The 15,783-nt window shown below is 35.8% G+C and overlaps 1 protein-coding gene across 3 annotated transcripts; it reads left to right on the top strand.

Annotated features, from left to right (window-relative positions):
* The first annotated feature begins 1,307 nt into the window (after positions 1-1,307).
* LOC105196269 (activating transcription factor of chaperone) lies at positions 1,308-15,084 on the top strand. 3 transcript variants are annotated; one of them, XM_026135052.2, is made up of 3 exons: positions 1,308-1,499; positions 2,726-3,043; positions 13,295-15,082. In XM_026135052.2, the coding sequence occupies exons 2-3, from the start codon at positions 2,821-2,823 to the stop codon at positions 14,227-14,229; spliced, it is 1,158 nt and encodes a 385-aa protein (XP_025990837.2). In that variant the 5' UTR covers positions 1,308-1,499; positions 2,726-2,820; the 3' UTR covers positions 14,230-15,082. The 3 variants fall into 3 exon arrangements, with proteins under 3 accessions (XP_025990837.2, XP_039308372.1, XP_025990838.2); XM_039452438.1 differs by lacking the exon at positions 1,308-1,499 and adding an exon at positions 4,460-4,551 and having other exon boundaries at positions 2,831-3,043; positions 13,295-15,084; XM_026135053.2 differs by lacking the exons at positions 1,308-1,499; positions 2,726-3,043 and adding an exon at positions 7,380-8,472 and having other exon boundaries at positions 13,295-15,084.
* Positions 15,085-15,783: the final 699 nt, after the last annotated feature.

Genomic DNA, 15,783 nt, shown 5'->3' with positions numbered 1-15,783 from the left:
ATATTTTTATAATTTGTAATTTTTTAAATTATATAGATATATTTAATATATTGTTTTCTAAATTTTTCTTTGAAAACAATTTCTTATTCTATATTTATTTATATATTCTTTTGACAACTTTAAGTTTTTAAGAGTCTTGATGCATACTCTCGATCGTTACCTCTTATTTAATTACGTTCTCTAATAATTCCCTACAAGCGCTACAATATTCTTAAAATATTATACAAATGTTATTAAAAATTGAAATATTAAAATAATACTACGAGAATATTATGAAAGTATTCTACAAATATTATTTTTGTTCAAAAATTAGTTTGAATTATTATGTATAAAATATTCATAAACTTGATATAATTATTACATTTAAAAGTTATATAATATTCCCAATAATTTACAATATTGAAATAAATAATATTATTTACTTCTAATATAATATTTATATAATATTATGAGGAGTGGATATATTATATAACCATTTTTTATTAATATTAAATAATATTTTAGGAATATTATTAAATAATATATATTATTAAATATTTCGCACAATAAAAAAAGATACAAAAACCAATTAACTTTCTTTATAATTTTTTTTTTTTTTTTTTTCAAAAATACGGAACGCGCGTTTCAATTTTTTTCGAATATTTCGTGTTCGAAAAAAATACTGACGAAAGCTTGCTTTAATATTGATTCAATGATTTGTTGTACCGTTGCAAAAGATGCAAATCAGTTCTTGACGATTTAATCGTCAAAATGTAGAACATAGAATTGCTAATGAGGAGAAACTAAATTAAATTTCATCTTGTGTATCTTCAGAATTACCACTCGTTGCGCAAGACCGTGGACAAACTCCGGCGAGATCGGCGCGTTCTGAAACTCATCGAAAGAGAGCGTTTGAACTTTCCCGATTGGCTCAGAATACTACGTAGAATATATATCTCACCAATGTTTTCACAATCGTGACTCGAGAGAGGCAAAAAACCGACTTATCATGGAACGTATCGGCGAGCGTTTTACGCTCGGAATTTCGACTTTAACCCGGATCGCCTGTGGCGTTTCCAAATAGCGCTCGGCAGCGGCCAATCGCACGGGAAAGCAACGCCGAGTGTAGGTCATCGACATGTGGCGGGGGAAGAGTCACGTGATCGATCGTAGTCGGTGATGGCGTAAACGGGCCGCGGCTCGTCCTGAAAGAAGTGGAGGGGAACACTCATCCTATCAACAGTCACGTGCGTGTGAGGCGTCAAGCACGTACGTGTGCGATCCTTCTCTAGTGTACGTGTCCCCTCCATCCATTTCGCAGATGAACCGCGGCCCATTTCCGCCGTTCCGACTTCGCCGATGACGCCAATGAAAACCAGAGCGGACATTCCCCGTCCATGAGGCTCGCAAGGAAGACGTTTGGATTACTTCTATGCTCCAGAATACGAGCAAGATGAGTCTGTAGTTTAAAGAAGAACTTGCACACGCAAGTGTGCCATCGCCCTTTAAATAATCATGCAGTAAGTAACGAATTCGCTTGTCTCTCGGGTTTTGTCTCGGCGTCGCGCTTCGGTGTCTGTCTCGTGCGCGTGTTGCAACGAGATCTGGCCATCTTGTGAGTCATCGCTTCGGGCGCGAATCGACTGCGAGATAACCGTGGCTCGCTATGTCGCGTGGGATTTTATTGTCCGGTCGTGCATGTCGTGTCACGTTAATGAGCCGCGTAAATGTTTGCGACCCATGCATGCACGTGTTGCGCGATCTGAATCCGTCGAAAGATCTCGCCAGACGATAGCCTCCCGATTGCGTCATGATGCATCATGCACCGATATGTATCTGTTATTCGGCTTCTCTGTGTGTGATCTGTGCGAGAAAGAAAAGTCATCTTCCGTCAAGATAACCGCCAAGACGAAAACAATGATATGGATCTGATACGATATCCGGTCCGATGACCTTATCAGCGTCACTAGCTATCCATCTTCCAGATGTAAATTCATCTTGCATGCTTGTGAAAAATATATAAAAGTGTAAAATTGATATTTAGGCAAAACATTGAGTAGTATTGAGAGAGGTCAGTTCAGGTTCCAAGTAGCTTGAGAGTGAGGGAAAAGGCTTAAGGAGATATTAAAGCAAATTATCAACTTTTTTTTTGTTAAGAAATATCTTTGAATTAGCTTTATAAAATTCTAAATTCTTTTACACAATTAAAGTATGTAACAAAAAGTCGAAGGGTAAAAGTTGATTTCTCATTATTAATGGAAACAATCTTATAATTTTTCATGTGTTTAACAATTTATTTGTGATAAAAATTTTTAGTACATTAAAAATAAAAATAAAAAAATTGGTCATTAACATGAAATCGGTCTTCTTGATTTTTGTGTGTATTTTAATTGTGTAAATAAAATTGGAATTCTGTAAAGCCAATTCAAAGATGTCTTCTAATAAAAAAATATAAGTAATTTGCTTCAGCATTCCTTTAAATTTGAGCCATTAGGGAATGTCCTAATATTTTTTTTTTGTGTTATTGCCCACAAAGGCACAAAATATAAAATTTTAATTACATATAAAGTAGAAAATTTACATTCTCTATAATACTAAGACTCTTTATAATACTAAGATTGATAATTGAGTATTAGCGTTAAGAATTTACTTACAAATGGATAAGTAAGGAAAATGTTTATTAGTTTTTTTCTTACGTTTGTTTATTAACATGGAAATTATTAATTTTTTTTTCTTTACTTTTCAGTGCCAAAATGGCGCTCTTTTCGAGCTACGTCGCTACGTCGACACAAATTTCTTTTCATCATTCTTTAATACCTTTCGATTGGATTCGCATCGAAAATGTCATCCAGTCCGAACCAGGAGATGTTCTTGTGGAAGAACGAGCCGGTGTCCCCCAGCGGGGCATCGTTGCTAGAGATTGATGACGATTGGGTTCTGTTCAATAATCAGTGTGTAGAAGACTCTAATAATGCTGCGGATGTTGTTATGTACGACGACCATCCCACCCGGGCACAAGTGGCAACTAAACTTTTAGCAGAATTAGACGAATGGATAAAAGAAGGTAATTATTTTATTTATTTTGTTGTTTATTTAAAATATATAAGTACATAAATCAATGGTGGCTTTTGTATCAATGATAAACATTCATCTTGCAATGTTAAATTGGCGATAATATTTCATGATATGATGATTATTTTGTGTTTCATCAAACAAAATACTGGACATGTAGAAATTTGATAATTCTAAATTTTATCAAAACATGTAATATTTTGTTATTCTAGAATATGATTAACATAAGAACACATTTAAAAAATCTTGTATAAACAACTTTATCTCTTCTTAAGCTTATATCTAAGAACTAGAAATCAGAATTACAAATCAGTCTATAAAACAGTAGTTGTACATATAAAGATAAGCAAAAAATTAAATATTGCAAATATTTCTTTCTTAATGATGTATAAAAATAATATATAGTACAATGACTTAACAAAATATAAAAATAATAGAATACACTACTTAAAAAAAAAAGGGGGGGAACACTTTCCAGACATCAAAAATTAGGCTATTTTCAAATGGCTGTAACTCGGCGAAAAATCATCGTAGATAAAAAAAAAGCATTTTGAAGCTTGAAGTTTTAACTTTAATGCTCTATTAACAGATTATTAAAATTCTTTTAACTTTTTTATCTTATGCAGTAAAAGAGCTCACCATATTTTGCTTCTTAAAATTTTAACTGAGTTATGCCGTTTTTTGCCAAACCATTTTTTGCCGAATTATAGCCATGTGAAAATAGCCTAATTTTTGGTGTCTGGAAAGTGTTCCCTATTTTTTCTTGAGTAGTGTATATAGATCTATATATGTAAACTACGGTTGATTAAAGATGATCTCATTTCTTAATATAGCAATTTTATTGCTCAAGAAAAATAAACTAAATTTGTGAAAGTGTTTATTATTAAACTCTAATTTAATAAAAAAATTTAATGGAAATGCTTGAGTGATGTCAGTGATTTATTCAATTATAATCATAAATAATTATATCAAATAATGTTTATTTATGATACAATTATTTATATCTATTTATAAGCACTTATATCAATTGAGAATCTCAAGATGATTCAAGAGATTAGAAGTTATATAAAATCATACAATATCAACACAAAGTTCCAAGTCATAGCTAGATCTTCATATTGATATTATGTGAGTTTGTATACCTTTTCAAGTTTATCAAATTACGAATAAATTTTTGATCTTGAAACACAGTTATAAGTTGAATAAGAATAGCAATTTCACGATATTAAAACATGTATTTTTAACGTGCGTTCTAAACTGATGTAAATAAAAAATTAAGTCTCTAAAGACAAAAGTTAGTGATAAAAAAAGCCGGTAAAAGTTTTTAGTATGTAACAATACAATTATTTATTAATTAATAACAAGCTTTAATTCAAACGTTTCAACCCTTGGTTTGGATCATCTTCAGTGAAAAACAAGAAACCATGGATTGATACAGAGATGAAAAGCAGGACCGTCTGATGGTTACGATTACTTATCACATGCCTTTGGTTAAATTGGGTAAGTCATCAGAAAGTTGGAAGGTCCAGATGCAATCCCTGATAGAAGTGTTAGTTTTTGCAAAGAAGAATTCTATACAATATTTGGGGGAAAAGATGATAGATATTTCTTAGCATAATTGTTATTAAGTTATCAATTTAATTTCGTGATTTTATTCTTGTTCAATCTGTGTTTCAAAATTGAAAATTTATTCGGCATGCAGTTTAATGAACTTGAAAAGATATATGGAAATCAAACAAGAAACATCGAAGATCTAGTTATATTCGAACAAGGTCATCTTTAATTAAAATATAAAAATCTATTACTATATTAAAAATACAACTTTTAATCTCTTGAGACATTTTGAAATTTTTAATAGACATGATTTTATAAATAAAATTTATGACATAATAATATATTTATGATATAATTGAATAGATCATTGATATGACTCAAGTATTTCCATTAAATTTTATTACTGAATTAGAACTTAATAATACTTTAACAAATTCATAGAGTTTATTTTTCTTGAGCACAAAAAATTGTTATTCTAAAAACTAATGATACTTTTTTACAAGGGTTGCCCAAAAAGTAATGCCTCACATTTTTTTCTCGAAAACTATTTGTTCTACAAAAATGATGTTTACACATATGAAAGAATGATGTTTTATCTACTTTATTTTTCTACATAATCTTTTCTAAATTCTACTACTTTCTTTCAGCGACTTACTAAGGGCATGTGTGCCCCGTCGGTACCAGTCTTCGCTCTGTTTACGGATCTAGGTTTTCACTGCGCTAATCACCTCTTCGTCATCTTCAAAATGTTTTTCATGAATGCTATTCTATAGTGGCCGGAAAACGTTTTGAAGACGACGAAGAGGTGATTAGCGCAGTGAAAACCTGGCTCCGTAACTCAGAGCGAGGATTGGTACCGACAGGGCATAGACACCCTAGTGAATCACTGGAGGAAGGCAGTAGAATTTGAAGGAGATTATATAGAAAAATAGAGTGAGCAGATAAAATATCATTTTTTCATATGTGTGAACATCATTTTTGTAGGACAATAGTTTTTGAGAAAAAAAATGTGGGGCATTACTTTTCGGGCAATCGTCGTAGTAACTTTAATTTTCAATATTTAATATTTCTATAATTAAAAATTACATTAAATTTTTTGTAAGAAAACTTGCTTGAATTTAATGTATTTGTGATTAAAAATATAATTTTTTACTAAAATTTAAAATTACGAATTGTAATTAAATTCAATAATCACTTGATAATTTTTACATTTAATTTTTACAACATGCTTTTATTATTGTAATTTATTAATTGTTCATTTGGATATTTTTTTAATATTTGACACATTAATTAGGATGGTCTGATAGAAGTTGAAACATTCGTACATTTAGAATTTGTTTATATTGTTAATAATCTTTAGCATTAAAATCTAACATGGCTTTTGTAGCCCATTACTGTCTTTATTTGATTTTTAATCTAGTTGAGAATCTTCGTTGAGAGTCTTCTTGTTTATATTAAAAAAATTAACATATCGGGAATATAATGTATGCCGAAGGTATACATCCCGGTTTGTTGCCAAGTTTCTCTGGAAGATTCCGCTGAAACTTGTTACTCAATCTTCTGAAGTAGTATTAACGAGCCAGACTTTGATTCCGGACAAATTTTTTTTTTCTTTTTTTGTTATCATACACCGACATGATACGGATATTTGTTGTATCGCAAGAAGTATAGCCCACCAACGAATGTCAATCAACTTACCAAAGTCATTAAAAACAAACGCAAGTTTTCGAGTTTTATTCCGCATTTTTTTAGAAACCCGCAACATGTCATAATGTCTAATGATTTAAGTATTAGGAGATAACTATTTGTACAATATAATTACAATATATTGATTGTTGTAATTGTACAATGTACACAGAGAAAAATTAATATCAAACCAGCAATTCAAACAAATCAAAAGTGAATTATTGATTTGATACTAATTTTTCCCTGCGTATTGATTAATTTTATGGCTGTTCTGAGATGTGTATGTCTGCATAATCCTTAATATAATTAGTGCATTGCTCGCTTCAGTGAAGAAGAGAAAACTTGGGTCTGGAATTAAATCACTTAGATTCTCGTGTTTACATAATTACATGCCGTATGATTTTCATATATTTATCGCATCTGGGCGGTGAGAAATCCCGATCGCTATATTATCACCGGCATATTAAACGTTGTTATAAATAGGTGATTTAACGGAGAGCGTCGCGTCGTGAGAGCCTCCAGCCGCCTTGGAGGGTGGAGGGGGGGGGGGCACCAGTGTTCCCGATATTCCGAAGGAGCGCGATGAAAAAGACACGTTACTTTATATGCTTTCGCAGTGATTATTTCGCAATATCAAAATATTAATCGAGCGGCAAGAAGTCCGCCGCGATAAAGGACGTGCGTGAGTGCGCACTAACTCGAGAATCGTACCTACTTTTCGCATATTTCCGCGCTGCGCGAAAAAAAAGGGGGAAAAAAAAGAGAAAACTGGTATTTTCATTTGATTTCGTATCCCTCTATCGCTTTCATTCTTTCTCGTTAGCACCACTCGGCGCGTACACGCGCGCGCGCGCGCGACCGTCTTTTTCTTCTCCGTCGCTCCAACGCGCTCCTCTCCTTTTTTTCCATAAAAGAGAGTGGGACAAACTGGTTAACCTCTACGCGAATGGCTTCAGCTGCGGAAGGGGGCGGCGGCGGCGGCGGCGGTGTCAGCGGCATGATCGGAAGACGGGAGTAGGGGCGGCAGAGGGGAAAGTCCAAAGATAAGCAGGAGTGGTTTCTCGGCAGTATACAGGCCACCGAAGTCCAATTTGCACGATCGCCATTCGCCGAGCTGTCGCGCTACATCAGTATTTAATTACCCGCCGTCTGTACGTGCAGCTCGCAGCATCTCGCCTCTTATCAGTGTTTTCGCGCAGTGTCGCCCACGGCATCTTGGATCTGTCTCTCGACCGTCGGTTAACAGTCTCGTGAAAACTCCTTGTCTACATCTCTATATCAGTTTCCCGCGCGAATCGCCGGAAAATTCCGCGCAACTGTCCCGCGCAGAGTGGAATGCACGAGTCTCCCAACTCGTTCCTCGTGGCACGTCGTTGAAAGCTCCGCCGAAGAGGAAAGCGATAGAGGAGAAGACGCCGCGGAGAGAACGGAATCTCGCGCGCGCGCGCGCGCGTGCGACAAGTAGCGCTTCAGTGAAATCGTCCCCGCTCGCTGGACGATAACACGTGGCTGTGCGTATCAACGCGACAACCTCGTGTCGTGCTCTGGGAAGATCCTCCCCAAGTCTCACGGGACCTATCTTCGTCGGCGCAGGGAGACGAAAGGATACCACGCGAGTTCGCGAACCGCGTCAAGCATCACCGTCCGGAGGAGGCGTGGGACGAGCTATCGCGAAACATCTGCCCAACGCAGATCAGCTCCGTACCGATTCGGTGACATTTGTTTGTGCATGAGCGCAACCGCACGGCCGGTGCCCTGAAGAGAACAGTGGCTCGGCTCCGGCAACCCTGCGAGACTGGCATCATTAAAGTTGATCCGTGAAACCGTCCTTTCGTCTCGATGGTGGAGTGTACTAATGTTATATAATAGCATGCAGTTCGCATATCGGTACACGTGGAATCGAGAGATCATCGTCAACTCCCAGAAGCTCGTGAAAAGACGTTGAATATCGGCCGTCCCATCGCGATTACACGTGGGAGGATCGCGCGTTCTTCTGCGTCTTCGTACGAGCTGCGGCACGTTACGTCGACGGTGCTGAAGGAACGATCGTATTGGAAACACCGGCCCTTCCCAACCAGCTGCACTAGATACGCACTCCCACCTGATCTCTCTCCTCCCGTCCCTTTAACGAGGAAAACGTCAAGCCACGCGCAATTACCATGGCTGCCTTATGTTACAACGGTAGGTTTCCTTCTCCCCCTTCGGTCTCTTTCAGCCCCCCTTCTCCCCTCCCACCCAGACGGGTTGCTCGAACTCGAGGTATAATACAGAATTTATTATCTGGACGCGGGAGGGGATAGAAATATGTTATCTGTCACATTGTAAATGTAGACATAACGATCTCTTGTTTCTGTGTTAGTTTTTATGGTTACTATTGCCAGCTGTTGCATGGCGCGCTACGTTCTTTTTAAAGCGCAAAATAGTACGAGAACCGCGTTCGATACATAATTAAAAGGTTCGGTCTTAAAAGTCTGTCTCGCGTAAAAGTTTATCTCTACACAGTACAGACCTAGGGACGTTCAAAGAATGTTCAAACATTCTAAAAACGTTCTCGGTGCTGTGTAGAAATAACTCGACCATGTTAAGCATTTGTAACATTTAATCAATTTCCGCTTCTCGATAGATCAATTTTTGTTCTTTAGAAAGTGAATCCGTGGAGTCGCGTGTTTTTAGTAATGAGAGCGATTCACGTACAGATGAAGTATTTTGGTCCCTTTTCACGTTGGGATGAATTTCACATTCAGGATGTCTAACTATTAAGAAAAGTCAAAGAAGAATTTGAAGAACCGAAAGATTCTTTTTAATTTATTTTCCGTAGCAAATTCTTTAGTACCTCCCCCCCCCCCTTTTTTTTAGAGTAGATAGATCTTAAATCTTGTATCCACGAGGCTAGAAATCAGTCCAAGATCTCGGACAGAGAGAGGATTGACAAATCGCATTGATCAGTTAGCCGAGCTGTTCAAATGCGATTGGTCAATTCTCTATCTGTCCGAGATCTCGAACCGATTTCTAGCCTCGTGAACATAAAACTTTACAAATGCTTGTTAGTATCGATATTACAAAATTATTAATTTAATTTTGTAATATTACTATTTAGGTTTAATTTAAGAGCTACGTTTCTAGACCGAAAGTAAAGACGCGCAGGAACTAGAAAATGTATATAAATCATATATTGTTTAATTGACTAAGATTCACTATGGGCTATGACCATTGTTTACCTTTCCCGATTTTAATTGCGCTGTAACACTTTACGGTCTTAAATTATTAATTATTGATTTATTTGGTTCAAGTCTCTTTCATTTTATATGATCAACTGAAATAGCACGTCTGTTTTCTTCAAACACACATTTAGGAAGATATCTTCATAGACTGTATAATTTTACATACGCGAGTTGTATTCCGAATACATTTCCCGTTATGTCCGATGTTTCACAAGTCTGCTTTATTGAAAATAAAATTTTTTGTAAATTCTTGAATACTTAATTTTCTCTCGAATAGAAAAAAAAATGAAAAAATCACATAATAAATTTATTTTAAATTCGTTTGTAAAGATTTTTTTCTGGAAATGAATATATTTAAAAGTGTTTCCAAAGTTTAAATAGACATCCTGATGTTCTTCATCATGAAACGTTTCTCACGCTAACTCGTCATTACCGCAGATGAAACTCCAGACTTGCAGCCCGACAGTATAGCATAAAAATAAAAGATACGCCAAATCGCACGCGCGATAACAGCAAGCATACACGAGTTTTAAAAAAAATTCTCGCCAATACGTTGGATACGTAAGGTGTTTAACACTCATTAAATATCATTTCGGTCCGTTTGCACTAATGTAGATTAATGTAAATTTCTTGGCTCAACTTACTTTCTGTCTTTCTAATTTTAAGATTATTCTCGATTGTTCCATCTTCATGTAAATTATCTGTCTATAAATGTCTATAACTATACGTTGATTATTTGCCTGTACTCTCTAAATTCTTTGGAGTGGAATCTCACTCTAAAAGAGTGAAAATCCGGTCATTTGGCTGGATTTTCACTCCAAAGAATTTAGAGAGTATTAAACACAGACATTTATCCATTAGATATTTTATCAAATATTTATTAGATATTTTATCACATACTTCATCCGAAGGTGGAGCCCAACCGTCCCTAAAATTTAGGAAAAAAAAAATAGAAAGCAAGTTAAATCGTTCAAGTTATCTATATTGATGCAAGGGCCTCAGGACCAGTAGTTCAACCTTGAAATAAATTATCTAATCGATAAATATCTATGTCTGCATATCCATTATATGTCTGTGTGTAAACTTAGACATTTACCCATTAGATATTTTATCAAATATTAGATAATTTTTATCACATAGTTCATCCGAAGGTGGAGCAACCGATCCTAAAAATTAGAAAAAGATATTCAAACCGAATTAAAGTTAATTTGTATTGATGCAAGTGGACCTTAGGACCGGTTAGTCGACCTTCGGAAAAATTATATGGTAAATTATTTAATGGATAAATATCTATGTCTACACACAAACTTATAATAGACGTGTAGACATAGATATTTATCCATTAGATAATTTATCACATAGTTTATCCGAAGATAGCCCTTAGAAATTGAAAAATCCATTTCACATTGATCTTATTCACCACTTGTTTGCGCTTTTAGAACATTATCAAGTCAATTAACTCATTCGTTACAAAACATTTTCATAAAAGTACATTAGACATTATGAAATAGACATATCGTGCAAGAAAAGTCGGTCGTATCTTTGAAATATCGTGCTTGGGGTATTTTCTTAAGAAACAGAAGAACATAAAAGTTGTGATAATGAACTCTATATATACATAAAATCTTTTAAGAAAACAGATATGCAAGTGCAGCTGAAATAATATCGCTTAAAAATGCTACTGCACACGCGCATACATTACAGTAACATTTTTATATATGACACCATTTTAACTGCACTCGCATATCTCTGTTTTCCTGAAAGTTCTTTGTATACTTCTACTAGCGTTTAACGTCATCTGAATACAGAAATGGTCTTATCTAACCTTCTGCCCTCTTGTATTTAAATGGAGATAACATCCAATAGCTACTGATCAAAGTTTCATAAAATAGGTCACGGCTGTCGTAGTGAGCGCGAAAATTATAATGTTATGCGCTCTAGGTCTTTGGTCAGCTACACCATCCGCCGGAAAAAGACGGAGCTTTCCAGAAAGATTGAGCATTTTGTGCGAAACGTTCGTCTGAGTAAAGCTCCGTAAAGCCGCCACACGCTCAGTCGTTAATAACAATTAAAAAAAAAAAAGACAATTTTTTCAAATTCATCGCTTTGCATACGGAATGAGAAATTAATAAGCAATTGATCTCATTATAAATGAGATTGCAAATGAGAGACTTGTTTTCCTACTTAACGACCATGAAATTGTATTAACCGCGCCACACCTATTTATTGTTCGCGCACGTTGCAACGATAAATACTGTTAGAGCTGTCGACTTTAAAGTGTCTTGAAACCTTATTCAAATTTATGTTACATATAAGAATATCGAATAATATGTTGGGACACGTTTACATAAAGTCTCTTTCCCGAACACTCGCACAAAACGCTGTCACTAAAGAACGAGGAAGAGAACTCGGACCCGATGCCACCGATAAAACATGAAAGATGGATAACGTAATTTCCAGAACGTAATACACGATAAACAGTCTCGATATTATGGGAAATACGAAGATCGATCATTTCTTGACGACGTTGCCGGACCGCATGCCGCCCGTTTTCCAGAGGCGCGCTAAAGCTATTGCGTCTCGCGTTATCCAATAACAATGCACATACCAGGAAATATAATATCGCCAGTGTGTGATTCATTTGCAAACGAACGAATGTATCGCGAGCGGTGGCTGACGCGCGAACCGATATGCGACGTCAATTAGAAATAAGACTGGCGCGTTTCGATCAGCGGCGCCGTTAAGACCTGCCCAAAGAATTGCGCGATATTGCTGTAGAGTTCTTCAAATAAGAGTTTGGATCCTATTCGCCTCGTTTCAACCCAAATGTGGTGCGCCTTTTTGAAAAACGTATTCAAATTAGTATCTATGCAATTTATTAATATAAAAATAAATTTAATTTAATAATAGTTTATATTTATAAATATTATTACTAGGGATATGCGGGTTTTTGAAATTACGGGTACCTGAGCTTTGGGTCGGGTCAAATTTTTTTTTGGAGGGGGATCGGGTCGGGATCCAAAAGTTTGTAAAGTTTGGGTACCCGAAACTTACAAGTACCCGAAATCGAGACGAAATTCCAAAATTTTGTAAATTTTGAGTACTTGGATCTAAAATCGGGTCAAAAAGCGGTCATAGATCTAAATACCTTATACATGTGAGAAAATAAATTACTAAATTTTAATAATTATTTGTTTGAATATTGCCCCAATAAAATTTTTCCGAACGTAAATATATATTTATTTAGTACAAGGAGTGACCAGTAATTTAATTATCATTTTTTATTGAGTAAATACTTATGTATTGTAAGTAAATATTTCATTGGCAGTATTCAAATTTAGTAATTCAATATAAACGAAATACCTTACGTAAATTTAGTAATTTTTTTCTCACATCAGTGTATAAAGTATCTAGATCTCTGACCGCTACTTGACCCGACTTTAGATCCGAGTACTCAAAATTTACAAAATTTTGAGATTCCGTTTTGATTTTGAGTCCCGATCCGATTTCAGGAGGTCTCGACTTGATTTCGGGTACCCAAACTTTACAAACTTTTGGGTTCTGACCCGATCCCGAAAAAAATTCCCGACCCGACCTGAACCCGAAACCTCGAGTACCCGCACACCCCTAATTATTACAAATCTGTAAAATAAATAATTGTAAACAATGTCCAAATTGTGACTTGAGGAACTTTGGTTTCGCGAAGAATCATTGAAACTTCCACGTCGAGGCGCACAAACAACTGTTGTACTAATCAAAATTTTTCATTTGTTTGCTTACAGAACCCTTCTCAGATTGGTTGGAGGAAAAGATAGATCTACCTATATTTGAGCAAATATCCTTTTTCGAAAATAACAAACCAATTTACCCAAATATCGTAAAGGCATCGCAGCAACAACAGCAGCAGCAGCAACAACAGCAGCAGCAGCAACAACAGCAGCAGCAGCAACAACAGCAGCAGCAACAGCAGCAGCAGCAACAGCAGCAGCATGACAACACGCAAACCCTTTTGCAGGAGTTCGAAACGGTTTTGGGTGACGTCGAAGCCTGCCATCAAATCATTCCGGCAAGCAGTTCGACGCTAACTCCTCCTCAATCACCCCCGCACAAAGCGGTCAATGTGGACACGCAGCTGTTGATCACTTTGCAGCCTGTTCAACCATTTGCCGGCAATCAATCGATATACAGCAGTGTTCCAACGCAAGAACCGCTGTACGTAAACGACACATCGCGTGAATGGAACACTGAGAACATATCGCTTAGCCCGCTCAGCGGGGATGTTGCGAACGAGTTAGCGGTGGTAGACGAATACGTTCGCTCGCACGCCAAGGATATACCGTCTCCCTCAAGCCCGTGCAGTTCAGGTGGTAGTTACATCTCGGCCGACGACAGCACTGATGATCCCGATTGGACTTACGAAACCGAAAAAGAGATCTCGAAGCACTCGGTTCACGACTCTTCGAAGCATCGGTATAAACCGTATTCTCGATCGTCTCTCGAGGACAAGAAAGTACGAAAGAAAGAGCAGAATAAGAACGCGGCCACTCGTTACAGACAGAAAAAGAAACAAGAGGTCAAAGAGATAGAAGGCGAAGAGCGTGAACTGGCTGAGCACAACGAGAAGCTGCAAGAGAAAGTGAAAAATTTGCAGCAGGAGATAGGATATCTAAAGGGGTTGATGAGAGAAGTGTTCAAAGCCAAGGGTCTTCTTAAATAATCCATTCGTCTAGAAACTCTCATCATTATATATATAATCGTCTGTTTTACTTAAATATTATTTGTTAATTTTAGATGTTTACTTTTTGTCACTAACTGTTTAACTGTAATTGTATACTAATATTAACTTTCACTATCGTATTTTCTATTCGTGATCTTTATTTCTTAACAAGTATTTGTTAATATGTATTTTATACATAAAATGTATCTGTAATAACTCGTCCGCAGCTTTTTAGAGAAAGTCTACAGACTTGATTTTTAGAATGAAATGTACATCTAATCTAAAATAGAGAGCGGGGTCCATCACCATCGGTAAACGTGGTGCGATAGATAACGCGTATAAATTGTGAAGTGTGCTCGAGTGAAGATCTAACAATCATTTTAATATTAAATGAGAAAGCTGCTAGTATCTATATTAAACTAATACCTATGTTTCCGAGTACCAAAACTTGTTACATTAAAAGATTGTGCCATGTTAAGGATGAGCAAAATCAAAGCGACGCTGCATTGTTTGAAACTTTAGATATTGCTCAACTGCGACCAACAGAATTTAAAGAAAATCGAGCTAACGGAAAAAATCCAATCCGGCTTATTATATGAATGAGAAATATGCGGATCCCTGAAGCAGATCCTGTATATTTTAAAAGTTGTTGAACAAATATATAAATAATTCTGAACAGTTTGATATATGTTGAATCAAAGTTGAAAACTGCTTGCTCGTGCACATTCCACCAGTTATCTATCGCATCTCTCAGATGCGAATCTTTTCATTCCGATTAATTTTTATCCTTTATTGCATAATTATAATTTCATACTGCAAATTATGTAGTACAGAATAAATGGGTCAAATGAAACAGGTGTATATGTTATTTTCTCATTAGACATCTTTAGATCATAGTCGCAAATCAATGATTTTTTTCATCAGTTAACATTCTATCAACATTTTACACTATTGACAATATATTTAATGTAAGAAATATTGATGCTTCTGACGTGTGCATTTCTTCAATTTAATTTTTCATTATTTAATCAAGAAAATTTTTGTCGAAATGCGCACGACATAAAAAATTGTACAATACAATTTACGAGAACTGTATGTGCCTCCTACCAAATAAATCTTGGCTCACGAATAAGTATCTCGCAGACTAAAATTTGAAATAAAACGTTCACTGAGAGATGTACTAATTGTTTTATTAACGAAAATCAATTAAGAATCAGATAATTTCCGCAGACGAGTTAATGCCCGACAATGAGCATCAAGTTTCTTTAATGCAATGCTTATATTTGCATTATCCTATTATCTGATAAAGCAGGCTTAATTATGTGTATGTGGTATACGAAGATAGAGAGGAGAGAGATACGTCATCAGCTGCTATCCTCGCTTGAAGATTGCAATCGGCTTTCTTCACTTAACTGATGCTTCATTTCCTCGTTATCTGCATTTATTCGTGTTATCTGTATAAATTTCTTTTAATTACATTTTCTGTATTTCCTCGTGTTTCTTATTTTCTCTTCAAATTCCAGATATGTACTTGTCTCTTTAACCTTTTCGGTA

Source organism: Solenopsis invicta, chromosome 8 (genome assembly GCF_016802725.1).
Source record: "Solenopsis invicta isolate M01_SB chromosome 8, UNIL_Sinv_3.0, whole genome shotgun sequence".
NCBI classification, from domain to species: Eukaryota; Metazoa; Arthropoda; class Insecta; order Hymenoptera; family Formicidae; genus Solenopsis; species Solenopsis invicta.
Note: the sequence above shows the minus strand (reverse complement) of the source record. Positions and strands in the feature narration are given on the sequence as shown.

Bases quoted from the DNA above. Each gene is read 5' to 3' on its own strand.
- LOC105196269 (XM_026135052.2), top strand. From the start codon at position 2,821: ATGTCATCCAGTCCGAACCAGGAGATGTTCTTGTGGAAGAACGAGCCG. The intron at 3,044-13,294 runs GTAATTATTTTA...GTTTGCTTACAG, and splicing joins AGACGAATGGATAAAAGAAG to AACCCTTCTCAGATTGGTTG.